Here is a 19,127-nt window from a genome sequence, read left to right on the forward strand (position 1 = left end):
CTACTCCACCCACTGAGACCCTCCCTACACTCAGCATTTAACAACCACTTATTTCTCCTGTCCTCCCCCACCACACACACACACACACACACACACACACACACACACACACACACACACAGCCTTGAGTACCTACCAAGCCCTTTGATGAAGCTGATCACACAAGATCTTCGCCAACAAGCTGCTGTAATCTCCATGAGCCTAAAAGGAACCCAAACTAACAGTCCGGAACCAGTTCACAGACTATGCTCCCAAGCCAAGAAAACATAATGACAGGCTCCATGATCCCGCTCTCTCTACCACCATGAGTATCTTGGCAACAAGAGAGGACGCTTTTATTTTGGGCCCAAGGTGTATTTTCAGTCAGGTGCTGAAGACCTACAGTAGAAGACAAACTAAAACAGGTCTTCCTTCCAGGACAGACTGTTCACACCAATGGGACAATTTTTAGCTGTTCAGTAAGACAGTGACCTATAACTCGCAGAGTGCCCATGTGTCTATATTTATCCACAAGAACATGCAATGCTGACAGATGAGTGAAGCTGCTCCAAGCCCTCTTGGGCCTGAGCTGGACCCACACAGCATTATCACACACAGTCCATGCATACTAGGCACATACGTTTGACCCACAGATTTCAACCCCTGGGCTGCTGTACTCCTGTGACCCAGGAAGTCTAAGAGCAGAGATTGCACAGGCTGCGTGATAAACCATTGCTTTGGGGACAAAATACACAAATACACAAATACAAACAGCTTGAAACAGTTTCAATTCTTACAGACTGAAGCAGGAGCTGAGAGTCCCATGTGGAGACAAGAGTCAGTGAGAAACTTATATCCTTACGGAAAATCAGATGATGAACATTCACTGACATACTAGTAAAGGGAAGTGATTGTGTTTAAGTCTACAGTTATATTATTTAAAAAGGCACAGCCTAAATTGACTAGTTAAAAGCTTAATTGATAAGACCAAGAAGGAGACAATTTTTGCAAATTATACCTGTTCCACCTTCAAAAGAAAACAGGGTTAGGCTAGTGAGGAAACCAAGAAGGAAAGTGGAGTTACCTACAAGCAAAACACAAGTGTGACTAATTCATCTTTCAATGGGTATTACTTCTGACAGAAGGACTTCATGAGGGTCAATGAAAATCCATTTCTTTACTAATATAGCTGTGAAGTGTAGGAAGCCCAGGTAGTTTCTATTATTGTTTTACTCAGAGTAATGGAAGGTTTTCTTTAGCAATATAGGTTGGAATTACAAAACAGTATGATCTGGAGCATTGAACTAACATTTCACAGGAAGGAGAAAAGTGTTTCAATTAGCAAATTGACCACTTAACATGATTCAGCAAGCTAAGCGCCAACAGAGAGCCCCATGGTACCACTATGTCTCAGGTTTTATGACACCTTTTTAAAAGTGTTGACTGAGGTGCATATGGGCCATTTAGTTCATGTTTCACCCAAAGTGGCCAAAACAATTATAATAGTGTGCCTGTGGAGCTATCTGTGTTTTGAGTAATACGGCTTCTTTTTTGATTCTCCTCTTCTATATCTAAATTAGAATCCAGAATCAACTGAAAGTTTGCACTTTGTCGGCTTCAAGTCTCTAGTGCTATTATTAGACCAACCTTTCAATGATGTAACTGTCATCCCATTAAAAGAACATTACTTAAAACAGCCTCATAAAAATATTTAACACGTGTTTGTCATTGTATTTTTTCATTCTTTTTACAGATACCAATTAACAAACAATATTTAAGAGAGGTGCAATAAAGAAAAAGTAGAAAAGAGAACTAATATTCATGGGGCACCGAAGTTGATTTGGGTACTCTGCTTGGCACTTTTCATGTATTATTTTATTCAGTCCACACAGCAACCTTGTAAGGTGGGTATTGCCATCTCTATTTCAGAGTTGATGAAGAGGAATAGAAGATTGCTCAAAGTCATTCAAATACAGGTTTGTCAGACTCTAGAGTCACTACATTGATTAATTTATATCGAGTACTTTCCTTAATATACATTGGGACTTCTAAAGAATGGTAACCTTAGAGTATTTGCCTTTGAATACATTTAAGAGAAGCCCCCAAATTATCTACTTCTTTCCCCAGACATGTTACATGTTCAAAACCCAGCTGAATCCAGAATATGCAGGCTTCTTTGCTGCCCTCCATACTCTGTTTGTCTTGGGGCAGCCTGGCTCTCACTGGTGTGGGGGGCAGCCTATGGGAATGAACCACCTTTGGATCCTGAGGGTCCAGTAAAACGTTAATTAATGAATAATCAAAACAGATGCCATGAAATCCATCTATTAAAACTCAGAGTCATTGTTACAGGGTCCTCACCTCACTTCACCCATGTCCAGTCCTCCTGAGGTAGACATCATTCTAACAATCCTGATTTCTCAACAAGTTATAGGTGGCATACTGATGGTTGAATGAGTGACGATTGTCAACTGATGGCTGATATTCATAAAAACATCAGAAAACAACAACAAAAAGCAGAAATAAAACTTATGAAGGATAAGCAGCCTAAGGATACTTAAATATAAAAAGAGAGCTCTTAACATTTCGAGAGCCCCAAAGATACCCATATATTATGGAATCATTAATAATGAACATATTTGCTGATGGTCTGACTTCATTCAGACATGGCTAAATTATGACAGCATTCTATAACACAGACACATACTGTGAATATTAAAGTGCAAGAACTCTATAAAATTTATTAAATTGGAATGTTTTGACACTTTAAGGATTAAGCTTCATGATCAGGAGAAATTTACTCAGGGATTATTTATTCCCTGACAATAAATATCATGCATTTAAAATATATCATGTAGCCCTGGCCGGATGGCTCAGTTGGTTGGAGCATCATTCCATACACTAAAAGGTTGTGAGTTTGATTTCTGGTCAGAGATCATATCTATGTTACGGGAGGCGACCGATTAATGTTTCTCTCTCACATCGATGTTTCTCTATCTCTCTCCCCTCTTCCTCTCTCTCTAAAATCAAGAAAAAACATATCTTCAGGTGAGGATTAGAAAAACAAACAAACTATATCAGTGTAATCTCAATTTAACAAATAAAATAAACTGGATTGCTGGCATGTTTAATTAATAGTTCCACAATTACTCTCCTATTCTAATTGAATAATGACTTTGAAGTTGATGCTTTTTATTTCTTTAACAATTAATCTAATATTCATAAAAAGTTTCTTTCTGCTTCTGTGTGGCATGGTGGCATGACTTGTAAATAATTTTAAGTGCAAATAAAAGTTCAAACATGGTTCTTCTACCTTCACAAGCTTAGAAGTTGTTAAGAAAGTTCCTGAGTGCATTTAGTTTACCTTTACTGCTCCAGGAAAGACTATTCTTAGGCTATTGGCTGACTGATAGCTACAGTATTAGGATGAAGGTTAGTCATGTAACCACTCATTAAATGTAGCCTCTAGATTCTATTCACCTTTCTTAATTATAGTCAATTACTCAATTATATTATGGAAAGCAGAGAATAGCCTTTTAGACACAAACTCAAGACTTTTTTTTTTTTTTTTTAGCTTGGAGAATAAAATCAATATTTTAAATTATTATATCCAGCGGTTTTCAACCTGTGGGTTGCGACCCCTTTGGGGGTGGAATGAGCCTTTCACGGGGGTCCCCTAAGACTATCGGAAAACACATATAATTACATATTGTTTTTGTGATTAATCACTATGCTTTCACTATGTTCAATCTGTAACAATGAAAATACATCCTGCATATCAGATAATTACATTATGATTCATAACAGTAGCAAAATTATAGTTATGAAGTAGCAACGAAAATAATTTTATGGTTGGGGGTCACCACAACATGAGGAACTGTATTAAAGGGTCACGGCATTAGGAAGGTTGAGAGCCACTGATTATATCACTTTAATATCATTCAAAACTCTAGAGCAGGGGTGGGCAACCTTTTTGTGAGTGCGTGCCCAAACCAGCAAAATCTCTGACTCAAAATTCTTCTGTGTGCCAACCCTAATTTTTTGAGAACATGTTACGCCTACTTGATATCTCTTAAGGTGTACATATGTGAAGAACCTTGAAGAAATAATAAAATTCATTCGCGCGATAAAAACACAGTATATGATGATGAAAAATATAGTTATTTTTTAATGTATACATTACACTGATAGTCCAACAGAAAACTTTATGACTCCGTTTGATATTATCAGTGGGACTTTTGCTGCTGCATCACTGATGACAGAGATTTTACATCAGGTTTATATTTCGTGACCTTCAGAGATATGCACGAGCTACTACTTTCATCTGTCAGGCTACTCCTATTATGAGACTTAACAAAATTCATCACTGAGAACAAAGATTCACAAGCGTAAGTGGATGAAACCAAAACACTGGTCAGATCTAGGAAGGCAGGGAGAGTTAAGGCAGAGGCATAGAAATTGCTCTTCCCCTCTCTCGTCAATCCATGTCTATGGTCTTTAAGATAACATGTTATGTAAAATTATTTATTTATCTAAGCTGCACCTACACTGAATTTATCTGAAAAATAAAAAAGTTGATATTAAGAAAAAAATTGTAAATGGAAGATTATAAGAGAGGGTTTCATGTGCCAGCAAAAGTTACTGGCGTGCCATGTTTGGCACGCATGCCAGGGGTTGCCCAGCCCGGATCTAGAGTGATAAGAAACTTAAGCTAATGATGATTATTTTTTCATCGTTGGTATTAAAAGTCCAACATTTCTCACTGAGACTTGAGAATCAGTTTGGGATAAATTTAATGAAATAGTTCAGTAATAATAAGGTTACACTTATTTGCATAATCACATGCATATTAGCCTTTATAGAAATTTAATAAATACAAGTATTAAAATGTTATCACAGAAATATGGCAGTTAACAATAGTTGCCAGTGCCAAAAGTATTATTATATCATTTTACTATTTTTCTGTGACTAACATAAATCATTTGTATTAACAAATGTTTCAGAGAAAAAGAACTTCTGAGGCTGTCTCAAGTTAGGAACCAAATTAAGTATAACATAAGCAAACATCACCTGCTGTCTTCCCTGTGCAATTGTGCTTAGAAGTCATGGCTCTAGTTGTAGTGGCATTTGCCAAGCATATTATTACCTGAAGACATATGCAGCAAACAAATATGACCTGCAGATGTTTACACAGAAGGCCTTGGAAAACAGTGGAAACAAACCACGGTTAAGGCAGTGTTTTACCAACAGGTGTGAGATGCTTATGAGTACAGACTGTCTGAACCCACAGAGACTCACTTTAAACCTCCAAGTGTCAGCCATCCTATCTAATAAAAGAGAAACATGGTAATTAGCCACACGTCCGCTACCCTTCCCATTGGCTAATCAGGGCAATATGCAAATTAACTGCCAGCCAAGATGGCGACCGGCAGCCAGGCAGCTTGAAGTGAACATGAGGCTTGCTTGCTTCAGTGACGGAGGACTCCAACGTTCCCCGCCTGCCACTGCCTGCCTCTGAGCTTGCAGTTGAAACATTGTTACAAATATAGAATCTAAACAAAACCCAAGAAACCTGCTTTCAGCCAGCCAGGATCTCAGAGCTGGAGTTGAAACAGTGTTTCAATTATAGATCCCAAAAAAACCAGATACCTGCTTTCAGCAGTGGAGGTCTAAGAGCTGGAGCCAAGCCTCAGAGCTAAAGCTGGCCCAGAATTAAAAAAAAAAGAAAGAAAAAAAAAGGAGCGGTTGGGAGCTTCAGTCACCCGCCAGCTTGAAAACAGCCCTCAGCCCCTCACCCAGATTAGCCAGGCACCCCAGTGGGGACCCCCACCCTGAAGGGTGTGTGACCAGCTGCAAACAGCCATCATCCCCTCATCCAGGCTGGCCAGGCACCCCAGTGGGGACCCCCACCGTGATCCAGGACACCCTTCAGGGCAAACCAGCCAGCCCCCACACATGCACCAGGCCTCTATCCTATATAGTAAAAGGGTAATATGCCTCCCGGCACAGGGATCAGCATGACAGGGGGCAGCACCCAAACCCCCTGATCGCCCTGCGGCTCTGTGTGTGACAGGGGGCGGGGCCACAACCTCCCTAATCCGCCCTGCTCTGTTCGTGACAGGGGAAGGCGCCCCAACCCCCTGATCAGCCCTGCTCTGTGCCTGATAGGGAGGAGCTCCCCAACCCCCTGATCGCCCTGCGGCTCTGTGTGTGACAGGCTGCAGTGCCTCAACCCCCTGATCGGCCCTGCTCTGTGTGTGACAGAGTGTGGCACCCCAACCCCCTGATCGACCTTGCTCTGTGTGTGACAGGGTGCGGCACTCCAACCCCCCCCCCCCCCACGGGCCTTGCTCTGTGTGTGATGGGGTAGAGCCATAACCTCCCCATCGGCCCTGAGTGTGACAGTGGCGGCGCCCCAACCCCCTGATCGGCCCTGCTCTGTGTGTGACAGGGGGCGGTGCCCCAACTCCCCTATCAGCCCTACTCTGTGAGTGACAGGGGGGAGCTCCTCAACCCCCTGATCAGCCCTGCTCTGTGCGTGACAGGGGGGAGCTCTACAACCCCCGGATGGGCCCTGCTCTGTCTGCTCTGTGCGTGACAGGGGGGAGCTCCCAACCCCCTGATCAACCCTGCTCTGTGTGTGACAGCGGGGAACTCCTCAACCCCCTGATCGGCCCTGCTCTATACGTGACAGGGGGCAGCGCCCCAACCTCCTGATTAGCCCTGCTCTGTGCGTGACAGGGGGTGGCGCCACAACCTCACCATCGACCCTGCCTTGAGTGTGACAGGGGGCGGTACCCCAACCCCCCAATCGGCCCTACCCTGAGCATGACTGAGGGTGGCATCGCAACCTCCCAATCCGCCCTGCTCTGTGCATGACATGGGCGGCGCCCCAACTCCCCAATTGGCCCTGCTCTGAGCCCGACCAGGGGCTGCACCTAGGGATTGGGCCTGCCCTCTGCCACCCGGGAGCAGGCCTAAGCCAGCAGGTCGTTATCTCCCGTGGGGTCCCAGACTGCGAGAGGGCACAGGCCGGGCTGAGGGACACCCCCCCCCCCCCCGACAGTGCACAAATTTTTGTGCACCGGGCCTTTAGTTATCTTATAAATTAAACCCAACCTTGGAGAGGGTAACCAGAATGGATTAGATGTTAATGAGAAGGGGAAACATTTATACGTGTTAGAAACACTCTAAATGCTTTTTCTCCAAAAAGTTTTCATTTAGGATTTCCATTAAACAGCTTATAAATAATCCCCACTTCTCCAATCATAAGTGCAACCCCTAATTGAATCGTTCTCTGGCTTACAGTATTTTAATTATATTATTTTAGACAACAGTGATTCTGTTTTTTGAATTTAACTCACTTATTTGGGGGGGAGGGGCCTGACAAAAGCCCAAAGCTTGGAGTTCTATAAAAAGTAATGATTCTAAGACCTCAAGAAGACCTACAGAATCTGAACCTTTGATGAGGCTAGAGTCTGCCTGTTTTGTAAAGACTCCATAAGTGCTGCCAGATTTGGAAGACACTGATAGCTTCTGTGACTCTTATATAATAAAAGGCTAATATGCAAATCGACTGATCGGCTGAACCACCAGTTGCTATGACACGCACTGACCACCAGAGGGCAGACACTCAATGCAGGAGCTGCCCCCTGGTGGTCAGTGCACTCCCACAGTGGGAGCGCCACTCAGCCAGAAGCCGGCCTCATGGCTGTCTAGCACAGCAGTGGTGGCAGTAGCCTCTCCCACCTTCGTGTCAGTGCTAAGAATGTCCGACTGACGGCTTAGGCCCGCTCCCCTCGGGAGCCATCAGTCAGACATCCCCTGAGGGGTCCCAGACTGCGAGAGGGCTCAGGCCAACAAATGTTGTGCACCAGGCCTCTAATATTTAATAAGTGGTAATTGAATATCCTGTAAACTGTCTCCCCAGACAGGAGAATGCAAAGGAGTTCAAAGTAGTTACCATCATAAACAAAGCTATCAAACAAGTAACTTCACATATACAACTCAAACATAAAGAAGAATCAGGAAGTAAATTTAAAAACCTTGGGGTTCACTTATGCTGTCCTTAATTTTTTTCTTACCTTAAAACAGCCTCATGGTTTCCTTTTCTCTGTCCCTAATAAATGTCACAAAATTCATGTTCTTTAGACATAGACTCGTGGTCGGCAAACTGCAGCTTGCGAGCCACATGCGGCTCTTTGGCCCCTTGAGTATGCCTCTTCCTAAGCCTTAGGAGTACCCTAATTAAGTTAATAACAATGTACCTACCTAGATAGTTTAATTTTAAAAAATTTGGCTCTCAAAAGAAATTTCAATCGTTGTACTGTTGATATTTGGCTCCGTTGACTAATGAGTTTGTCGACCAGTGACATAGACTAATGCAAGCCCTCACTTCAAGTCTTTTTTTTTTTACTATAATTCAAGCTAGCTTATTTTTTTAGTTTTTACACCCTCAGCAAATTGGATACAGAAAACTGAAAGGCAAGATAGAATAAATGATCACTCAATATATACAAAAATTCCAGAAAGCATTCACACAATTAATGACAATGACATCAAAGGCAGGGCAACGCCATTCAGTTTAGAGTAAACCTCTTAGAAACCCTTAATAGTCCTTAAGGACGTGTCTGAAGAGCTGCTCAAAACAAAAAAGGGGTGTGTGTTGAAGATGACACTGTATCAACAAAGGGTGAAAACTTATGAAGGATTTTCATACAGAACATCTAAATACATAATAAAATAAAACTGGCCATGGGAGCTCTGATTGATTTATTCACTGGCATTCATGTAGGTACAGTTAGAATAAAAGTAAATAACTATTTGCATCTAAGAAAGCATCATTGGAATCAAGATTTGACTGGTCCTGGAAACATTAACCTTTTTTATAAAGTATCTGTATTCTGGTGAAATGTTTAATGCTAGGAGCTCAAGCAATTAGCTCATATCCTTTTGACCATTAAAAAAAAACACATAGGAACTAACAGTGTCTAAGAACTGGTTAAATTTTGAATGTTAGGGAACTATTTAGCTAAATATTCCACAGCCATTACCAAGAAGCATGTGTACTAGTTTTATTTAGAAGCAAAAGATAAATTTCCAAGAGAAATTTATACATAGAAATGTACATAGTAAAAGCATCACTATTTTGAGGTCTATAATGATAGTTTTTCTGTCAAGTTAAGTTTTGCCTTTACAAGTGCAGTCAAGGAGCAGGGAGGAAGCATAGTCACAAAGTTCTTTACTACTAAGGAGGTCTCTTTTCCCACAACCTCATCTCTACAACCCTGCTCTGTCCAAGGAGTCTGTCAAACACTCAGTCTATAACATGCCCTTCTCCACATGCCACCTTGTATTTGGGGTTGGTGAGATTTGGGGGACTAAAACATAGCCCCAGAAAGGGTACTCCTTCATGTAAGACACTAAGTATCCAAATCAGGGACATCAGTTAGACACCTGCACACAAATGAGGCAAAATATGAACTCCATGGCATGGACCCATATGGCCATGTGTAAGGGCTGTCTCTGCCACACACTAGCCATGGGACCATGGGCAAGTTATGCAGCCTGAGACTCAGACTTCATCTGCAAAGATAATGAATTCAGAGGCATGTAAATTCTGCAGCATTTTAAATTTTTTTAATCCTCACCCAAGGATATGTTTTATGGATTTTTTTTTTTTTTTTTTTTTTAGAGAAAGAGAAGGGAGAGAGAGAGAAACACTGATTAGTTGCCTCCAGTAAGTGCCACAATTGGGGATTGAACTTGCAACCTTTTGGTGTGTGGGACAATGCTCCAACCAATTGAGGCACTCAGCCAGGGCAATCCTGCAGCATTTCAGACATAACTAAACATTCCCTAGGTTGATCTAGAATGTTTCGTTCAAAGGAGATCTCATAGCTCTATCAGGCAGAATGTCAGAAGTCACCATTAAGCACAGTCAGTATAAGGCAACTCCCAAAGTGAAATCCAGGTTTAGAATGTCCTCATTTTATAATGTGAAATAATTCTGCAGCCTAAAAGTCTGAGGACCGACTGAAAAACAATTCATGATAATCCTATCTGTGGTGTTCAGCACTAGCCACATCTAGCTAGTAAGCACTTGAGATGTGGCTGGTGCAACTGAGTTACTGAATTTTAATTTTAATTAGTTTAAATGCAAATTTAAAAGCTGATGCCTGCTTCAGTTATTGGCACAATTTTAAGTATGTTTGGTACAATTTACATATGGGTACTACATTTGTAAGTGTAAATTTTATAAAATTTAAATATAAATCAAGTAGTTTTGATGAATTTGGTGTCCAAATTTAGATGTGCTGGTGCTGTAAAACACACACTGGATTTTGAAGAATTATTCCCCTCAAAAAGAATGTAAAATATTTCATTAATAATTTTTATTCTGTTTACATGTGTAAGTGATAATATTTTAGAGATATTAGATTAGGTAAAATGCTTTATTAAAATTAATTTCAAAGTCTGTTTAATGTTGCTACTAGAAAACTTAAAACTTTGTAGGTGTGTCACATATATTTCTACTGCACATGCTGTTCTCCAGATCAATTACTGCTCTATAAAACTTAAAAATAGTAAACAATTTTTGTGAATAAACATGAAAAGTCATTAAGAAAAGCCACAATGTTGCATATTCATTAATTAGTAAATACCTATAGTCATATATATTCACAAATAAGTGATAAAAATATTGATTTGTTGATTCAATAAGCAAAGATCTATTAATCACTTCAAAAAGTGTTGGGCTGGGTGAAACTGTGAGATGGTTATCTCTACAGCATTTGAAAACTGAGAAAAATCAAAGTAACCTGCTCAAGATCACACAGCCAATAAATGCCAAAAAAGGGGGCTCAGTTGCAACTTTTCTGGCTCAGAAATGTGTATTCTTCCTGCTACACAAGATTGCCTCCTAGAAGCTGAGAAGCGAAGACACCATGAAAGTTTATCTCATGGCTCCCAAATCCATATAAATGTCAAAATATAAAACTGACTAGGGACCGTATTTTTAAACATCTTAATACTTCCTTAGCACTGTCTATATCACCCACATTGGAAATGATTACTAATTGATTTGTGATAGCTCCTGTATTGACATGATCTCTCTTATCCTGGGTTCTCCTGCAGGGTTTTACATACTGTGGGTTCTTAATGAATATTTGTTGATTTGGTCAAATTTAACTTTTTAAAACCACATGTGTGAAAAGAAAACTGGCAAAACTGTATGAAAATTGTGAATTCCTAATACTGGCTTGCATTAGGCACACCACTATTTCAATTTATACTATTACCACAGCACAACCATTGTCATCATGTGCACACAGTTTATTGGGCTCAGAGACTTAACTCCCACCTGAAAACTCAGGAGTTATTAGAGTTAAACATAGTTAAGCGGAAAATAACCTGGGAAATGTGCCTGTAAGTTTTTGGTGGGCTCCTTCTCATTCCGGGACATGGTTCTGGAATTCCCTTCCACCTACTCTGGCCAGCCACTGCACCACTCCCTTCCTTTGCTTCTTCACTCTAACTACACACTTTGTGCTTATATTCCTTTTCCTCCCAATCCTGCCAACACATCTCTTTCAAACACCTTTTGAAAATTCCACTTGTACCACAAAACCTCCTTTAACCAAATAAGAGGGAAACGGATATTTTGCTGATCCAACTACGTACTGGGATGCACTAATGTTGAGCTCCCTCCCAAATCAGAAGGGGTGAAATATGTATCTATAGCCCAACCAGCATGGCTCAGTGGTTGAGCGTAGGCCTATGAACCAGGAGCTCACTGCTCGATTCCCACTCAGGGCACATGCCTGGGTTGCTGGCTCCATCCCCACCCAGTGTGGGGCATCCAGGAGGCAGCCGATCAGTGATTCTCTCTCATCATTGTTATTTCAATATCTTCTCCCTTGCCCTTCCTCTCTGAAATCAATAAAAATATATGTTAAATATGTATCTATATGGATGAAGTTTTCTTACTACATAATCTCTCAATTTGAGTTATTATCTCTGTTCTCAACTGTATTTCTACAAGTTCATCTACTTGAATAATCCTAAGTGACATTTTTAGAGTTTGTCCACATGCTGACATGTCTTCCTGAAATACTGTATGTGGTGGAAATGTAATTATAGGTTAATTTTAAGTTCCTTTATTTTGCAATACTCATCCAGAGAACTGAGAATGCACAACACAGTATAGGCATAAACTTTACATCTTATTATGGCCTTAGGTGAGTCTGCCTTACTTTCTTATGTGATGACATATGATTGGCCATTACCTATTAATTGCTAGAAGAGCATTCAGTGGCATTCTGGAGTAGTTACTGTCATGCTCGGGCAGGTCATAACAGTTAATAAAACTGCTAGACGTTTCCCCACTTAAGGGCAGGGAGTAGGCATTGGGAGATTCTGAGTTAAGTAGCCTAAAAGGATTAAATTTAAATTGGCATGAAAACAGAAACAAACATGTCAGTGTCAATTCACCTAAGACTAGGAGAAATTTTCTCCTAGAGGGGTTTATGAAAGTGTACATGGCCCAGCAAAGCATACTACTCTCCCTAAAAAGTAGAAAGAAAGTGACCTGCCAAACCATGTATGACTGTGAATACAATAAAAGCAGCTAACACAAATCAGCTTGGACTTGTTTCTTAAGAAGTGGTATCTTTGGGAGCCTTTATGATACATCAGTTTCCTGTGAAAATTAAAGTATATTTTCCTGGGAGAATTCCATATGTAAAAATTGGTTAGACAATGTAGATTAATTGACACCCCACAACTATTCCAAAGTATCCAGAAGACTAGGCAGTATTTGTACACTTATTTGTACAAATAAGACGCTTATTTGTACACTTCAGTGATTCAAGGTCATTTGGTTATCTAAATTTTATATTTCATTGACAAATAAAACAAAACAAAATCTTTGTCAACCTATAACCTGGGAATAACTATGAAACAAATTCACCACAGGCTACACACAGCAGCTGCAAATGCCTCTGTTTTATTTTGCTGCAATAAATCCACTGAGTATTGTCAAGAGAGAACTCTAGCATCACCTTTTGATCTCAACAAAAATATCCTATATAAAGAGCACAGCTTCTATTCAACATATAATTTCAAAACACGATTCCTTGGGCAATTGCTTCTGTTTCTCTCTTTCCTTAAGCAGCTCGCATGAGCTACATAACTTCACGTGTTTTTATCACGCATTAAAATAAAGCACAGGCTGGATCAACGGAAGATACAAAGTCCTGGCCATTCTATCTTAGACAAGGTGCTTGGACCTGTTCCCTCCTCTCCACACACTTCTACTATGGCCTTACTGTGAGTCCTTGTCATCTCTTACTTGGGCTATCCTCAAAATGATTCTCTCTACCTCCACTTTCAGCAGAGATTCCCCAAATCAGCTGGGATTTTACTATGTGGCTGCCTGCTTAAAGACCTGTGAGGCCTGCCCGATGCTTTTAGGAGAGAGCCCAGAGCCGTCAGCAGGTCCTTCAATTCTCCTTATAATATGACCCAACTTGCCTGTGCATACCATTTGTCACTCTTCTTCCGGGACCCTGGGATCCAGCTGTCACTCCCTGAACCTGGTCACTCTCTAAACCCGGTCACTTTCACACCTCCCTGCATTTGCTCATGCTCTTCCCTCTTCTCTGTAGTATTCCTCAAGTTCGAATGTCACAGCCTATTCCTCAGCCTCCTCTCTCCCATAAAATGGTGAATCACTTTCTCCTCTGGGTGGAAGTATCCCTAGGTCCAAACACAATGCAAGAGACAAGCAGAATGTGTATCTAATCAGCAGTTTTGTTCCCTGCAACTTCCTTGTGTCTCCCCCTCAGCAAAGCAGGCCCCCTTTGGTTGAAAGCCCACAGAAGGAGAGAGATAAGCCTGTGGACTCACAGTGTCCTTACCCACCTCTGTGTCCTACACTATTAGGCATCTAATACTTTAAGAAGGGAAGGGGAGGACTGTTGATTCACTCTCAGGACTTCCTGAAGCTAATTCAGGTGTGTCCAGTTTGGGCTGATGCTCTGAGTACATCCACCATATTCATCATGATAAAATCTTTGTGTTCAGAACTTTAGTTCTAGTAAGACAACCAGCTAGTTTCTCCAAATATGAAACACCAGCATCTCTCACACGGAGAAAAGACCTCGACCAGTAAAGAACTAAATTAACTCAGTAATTTCACTGAGAATGGTTTCCTTCCAATTTGGTAAAAGTGACTGGAAGGTGCCCTAGACAGTTTGGATAGAGTGTGGGCCTGTGGACTGATGTATCCTGGGTTCAGTTCCAGTCAATGGCATGTACCTGTGTTGCAGGCTTCATCCCGGGCCTTGGCAGGGGTGCGTGTGGGAGGCAACCAGTCTATGTCTCTCTCACATCGATGTCCTCTCTCTGTCTCTTCCCTTCCCTCCACTCTCTCTAAAAATCAATGGAAAAATATCCTCAGGTGAGGATTAACAAACAAACAAACAAGAGTGGCTGGAAGGTTAATTAGGTCCAGGTAATTTAAATGACATTTAGACAAATATGGGAATAAGTTAAAAATTTTTATAGAAAGCAATCTTTGACACTGTTGATCAAAAGACAAAAACAAAACAAAAAAACCCATCACATAAATATTCTCTCAAGTTGGCTGATCACTACATAAATTAAAAATTATTTCACTCTACTTCATTTTGAGCTTCCTGGACACATCTACCCAGGATTCAGTGAGCACAATGATACAATCTAATTTGTAGAATCCACTAAAAAAAAACACACAGGTGAGGGTCACAGAAGAAAAAAGACTATCTCAAGATTAGATGTTGAGTTACTGCTTGGAGTAAAAGAGAGAGAGAAAGACCCCAAAATACAAAATGTTGCTGGGGGCTGATCCACTGACAGGATAAGTTAAGTTTGGCCTTTATAAAGCTCCCAGACCCATCCAGGTAATTTTATTCACTCCATCAACATTTAAACATTAATTCACAAGAGTCAATGTGTCCTGTACTGTGAAATGTCCTGGGAAATATAACAATGAACAGCCATTGACTCTTATCCAGGAGGGACCTAGATTGGCAAAGCATACTTACACAACAAAGTTGCCATTGCTACAATGGAAGTGTGTAGAAAGGGTAGGGGAAGTGGATGGTCAGAGAAGACTGAACCCTGAAGGTGACACTTGGGGAGAAATTTGACTCCAGTCCAATAAACACAGGCTTCAGATTCAATTCATGTGACACTTGCCGGAAATGCTGCCACAGTAGCATATCCTCACACAGGGCTCATATTCAGTCATTTTACACAACTGTGAATGTGAAATAAAGGTATTTCACCTGGGACATCTTCAACAGTTTACTTTCTGAAGTTCCAGAAACATACCTCTTTACCAAAATGTCAGATCACCAAGTTGTGACAATGATGTCACAAAGAGACTCCAAGATTCTTCAATTCCTGGTCATATTGTTTTGGTAGTGGGAAGACATAATAAAACCATTAACTCACAGAGGAATTTAGACAAGCATTAAATAGGTAAATTAATAATAATAATGGCTACCACTTATCAAGCAATTACTAGAATGAGGCTGCATACTAAACATTTCATCCATGTTAACTCTGTTATGGCGCTATGGGATGGTATATATACATACATAAAAAGATATTATTCATTTATAAAGATATAGAGTTTAAATACTCAAGGTCACAAAGCAAGTAAGTGGCTGAGGCAAGGTACATGTTCATAACACAAATTATTACAATCAAAATGAATAAATCCAGTGGTCAAAAGCATAAGAATAAAAAAGAGATAACAGCAAAGTAAAACACGATGGCTCCTCCATGTGGAGAAGGACCCACAGGTCTGAGCTATTGCCCAATGTGGGTACTAAACCTCTCCTCACAGGGAACACAATGGAAAACTAGGTTGGCACAAAGGGCCTTTCTTCTTTGTGCCACCTGACCAGTGTTACATCACTTCCCTCTACAGCAGGGCTCAGTGAAGACTGGGACTCCTGTTTCCATCAAGAAAAACTTAAAAGCAAATAACCTAAATGGGATGATTCTCCTGGTTCACTCTTCCAGACGTGATTAACTTCCCACTTAAGGTGGAGGAGACAGAGACTTGGACTCAAACTCTGAGTGTGCATAACTTTGCCAGCCCCAGCACTGTCAGGCATGGCGAGGCCTTTGCCATTGACTTAACACTCCATGAAGAACATTCTAACCTTCTCTCCATTGTGTGGGTCAATAGCAGAAACTTCATGAAAACAATGAACTGAACAAAACAACGAAGTCATCATCTTTCAGTATAAAACAGACCCAATCAAATGCAGACTGATATGGAGAAAGACATCCTAGAAACAGTATCAACAATTTCTCTCTGTCCTTTTTCCAGAGTCTGAAAAGCGTTTTCATTCTCCTGGCCCAGAAGTGACAGTGTTTTAATCACCCCCTAAAACAAAGACCTTGTCTGGCAAAACAATATGATATTGAATGAGCTTATCAGGACAGTTTGATGACTTATTTTGAGTATAAGGGACACTTGAGAATTGTTCAGTGGGCCTTTGGCCTTCTATCACTAAAGTGTATACACTTGATCACTGGTTAGATCCTTTCCCTGGGCTCATTTAATATTTTAACCAGATAATTATACTTATCTTTCAGTCTTTAACGTAACTTCAGGCAAAGCTTTTTCTTAATTTCTGTATTGGGCCCATCCAACCCAGGCTCTTTACATCTCAGCAGCATGAAAATGCACACACAATTGTATATTTTACTCCTTTTACCTTAAAGAGCATTTCTAGCACTACAATAATAGTCCCTTACCACCCGTGGTCATGACCATGATTCCAAACTGTGGGTCAGGGACTGAGTCCATTTCTGCATGCCACAGAACTCTCAAACCTACCAAAAAATTAATGGTTTGGATACATATGGATAACTAAATGAATTCAGATAACGACTTTCAGTTCATAATGACATCTTAATTATTCAATGTGTTTGTGACCATCAACATCAAAAGCACTTGTTACACAATCCCTGTGTAAGAAACACCACTCTCAGCACCAATACACAATCACAGGAACAAAGGTGAAGACCACACTCAGAGCTGTGACCAGGACCCAACTGTCCTGGAAGGTGATGGCAGCAGAGAGGCCAGCAAGAACGAGTTTTGAATACTTTGGCTGAGAGGTGTATGACCTGGAACCAGGCCTTGGCAGAGGTGATAGTGACCAAGATGCAGATGTGGGAAATGTCATTGGGAAAGGAAAGCATGAGGCATTTTAGCAATGTTGTGAATAAATAACAGAAAAGGTTGAAAAGGACTCCAGTTTCTTGTGTGGGATTGACTGATAGTGAAATCCAGGATTTTTTATGAGGAAGCTGAGCACAACGAGGGACCTGGAGGAGAGAGATGCGGTCACAACTTCACATGGGTGGGAAGAAAAGATTCAGCTTTGACGATGACTATCAGCAACACATGGAAATAACAGGGAAAACCTGGCCTCAGGGGTCAATGAGTGATATTTATGTACAAACAATGATCACTCTTACTCATATACACAGTTCATCTTTCGTGAGGTTGATTACCGTCATATTTTCTTGTGATTACTGATTTATGTAGGTCACTTTTACTAGACAATCCTGTCCTAAGAGCAGCGACTTGGCTCTTGTTCAGCTTGAAGTCATTTTAGGGTATTAGAATTTAAAATTATTGTTCTGCTGTCTACACATACAGTACTTAAAGGCTAAAAGCAGCAGGTCAAGCAGTGTAGCCGAAGATGCATTCTTCATATTGTCAGGAAGAAACAGACATTCTAGGAGTTCCCCCCAGAAATGGTACCACAGTTGCAAGTTTGCACTGAAGGCTGAGAAATCAAGAAGCTGACTCTTTCAGCCATTAGGGTGTGAGGAGGGGGAGAGAGGATGAACAGAGGAGAAGAGGGCTGGGAAGGGCTCCTGCTGGGCCACCAGTAAGAATAGAGGTCCTGGAGCCAGAAGCAAATTTGAACCTGGCCATGAGCACTTACTAAAGCACTAGCCTGAGGAAGGCTACTTGTTTATTTGTTTTAGTTTTTTCATCTATAAAATGGTATTTGGTGCAACAGGATCTGATGAAGTTTAAATGAGATAGTGCTTAGCACAGTGGCTGAAACAAATGGTCTAACTATTCTTAGACCATTGCAAGATGCAGCTTAAGGAGGCCATATTTAGGTAAAATAGTCAGTGAAAAAATCCTTTCAAATTAGTAGTTAAGTCTGAACAATAAAATTCAAATTTCAACCTCATTGATAATATTGGTATTTCAACATAAATGGAAATATCTGAAAACAGAAAAACATTTTATCTTATTTTTGGTAATGGCAAAATTAAAGATTCTTCCTTCCTTCCTTCCTTCCTCCCTTCCTTCCTTGCTTCCCTCCTTCCTTCCTTCCTTCCAGAATTATTAAGGATATTTTGTCTACTACTGTTGGATGGCCTTCAAATAAATAATTATTGTATTCATTCATTTCGATCTAATGACAGATTTCAATAAACCAGTATACTTCTGCTCTGACCTGAGTTTCATCAATTTCATTTACTGTTCATAATTTTATCTTGCGAATAATGATGATAGGTAGCATTGTCTGGCATTTATCCTAGAGTCTAGGTTTCATTCCTGGCTCTGACACTTACAATGGTATGTGTAAAATAGGGTCATGGAGAAGATGAAAGAAAATGATAAATCTACCAAGGTACAGTTTATATTTTAAGATGGCTACTATTGGCTGCCTCCTCTTCTCCCGTGGTAAAAGAATCCCTATTTTATTTGGGTAGCAGGTAGAAATCTTTGTCCTACAGAAGGTGGGCCCACCCCAGTACTGGGGCAATAAGCATCCTGATTTGTCTAAGCCAACATGGTAATCCCAGTCAACCTGGCCAGTGAGTGGCATACAACCCAGTTCCAGTCAGAGGAAGGCAAGTGAAAGTCTGCCGGGATCTTTGGATAAATCCTCTTCTTTCCAAAAGAAAGACCTACCCTGGGCCTCCTTCCTTCCAGACTCTTAAGTAAAGCAAAAATGTTTAGAACTGAGGTGGCCATCTTGTGACCATGCAGTGACAAGTCTGAAGATGGGAATGTCTGGGTTCTTGTGTTTCTCAACGCATCTGCACCA

The 19,127-nt window shown here is 40.8% G+C and overlaps 1 protein-coding gene across 23 annotated transcripts in view; it reads right to left on the minus strand.

The window, feature by feature from the left end:
* Positions 1–19,127, minus strand: part of FRY (FRY microtubule binding protein) — a 611,006-nt gene that overhangs the window by 368,576 nt on the left and 223,303 nt on the right. The window contains exon 1 of one of the 23 annotated variants that reach the window (XM_036299686.1): positions 137–432. The exons of the other annotated variants lie outside the window; for them this stretch is intronic. Coding sequence (XP_036155579.1) covers positions 137–197 — 61 coding nt within the window. The 5' untranslated portion in view covers positions 198–432. Of the gene's footprint in view, positions 1–136; positions 433–19,127 lie in introns of those variants that run through there. 23 annotated transcript variants of the gene reach the window in all.

This window comes from Myotis myotis, unplaced genomic scaffold (genome assembly GCF_014108235.1).
Source record: "Myotis myotis isolate mMyoMyo1 unplaced genomic scaffold, mMyoMyo1.p scaffold_m19_p_3, whole genome shotgun sequence".
In the NCBI taxonomy this organism is placed as follows: domain Eukaryota; kingdom Metazoa; phylum Chordata; class Mammalia; order Chiroptera; family Vespertilionidae; genus Myotis; species Myotis myotis.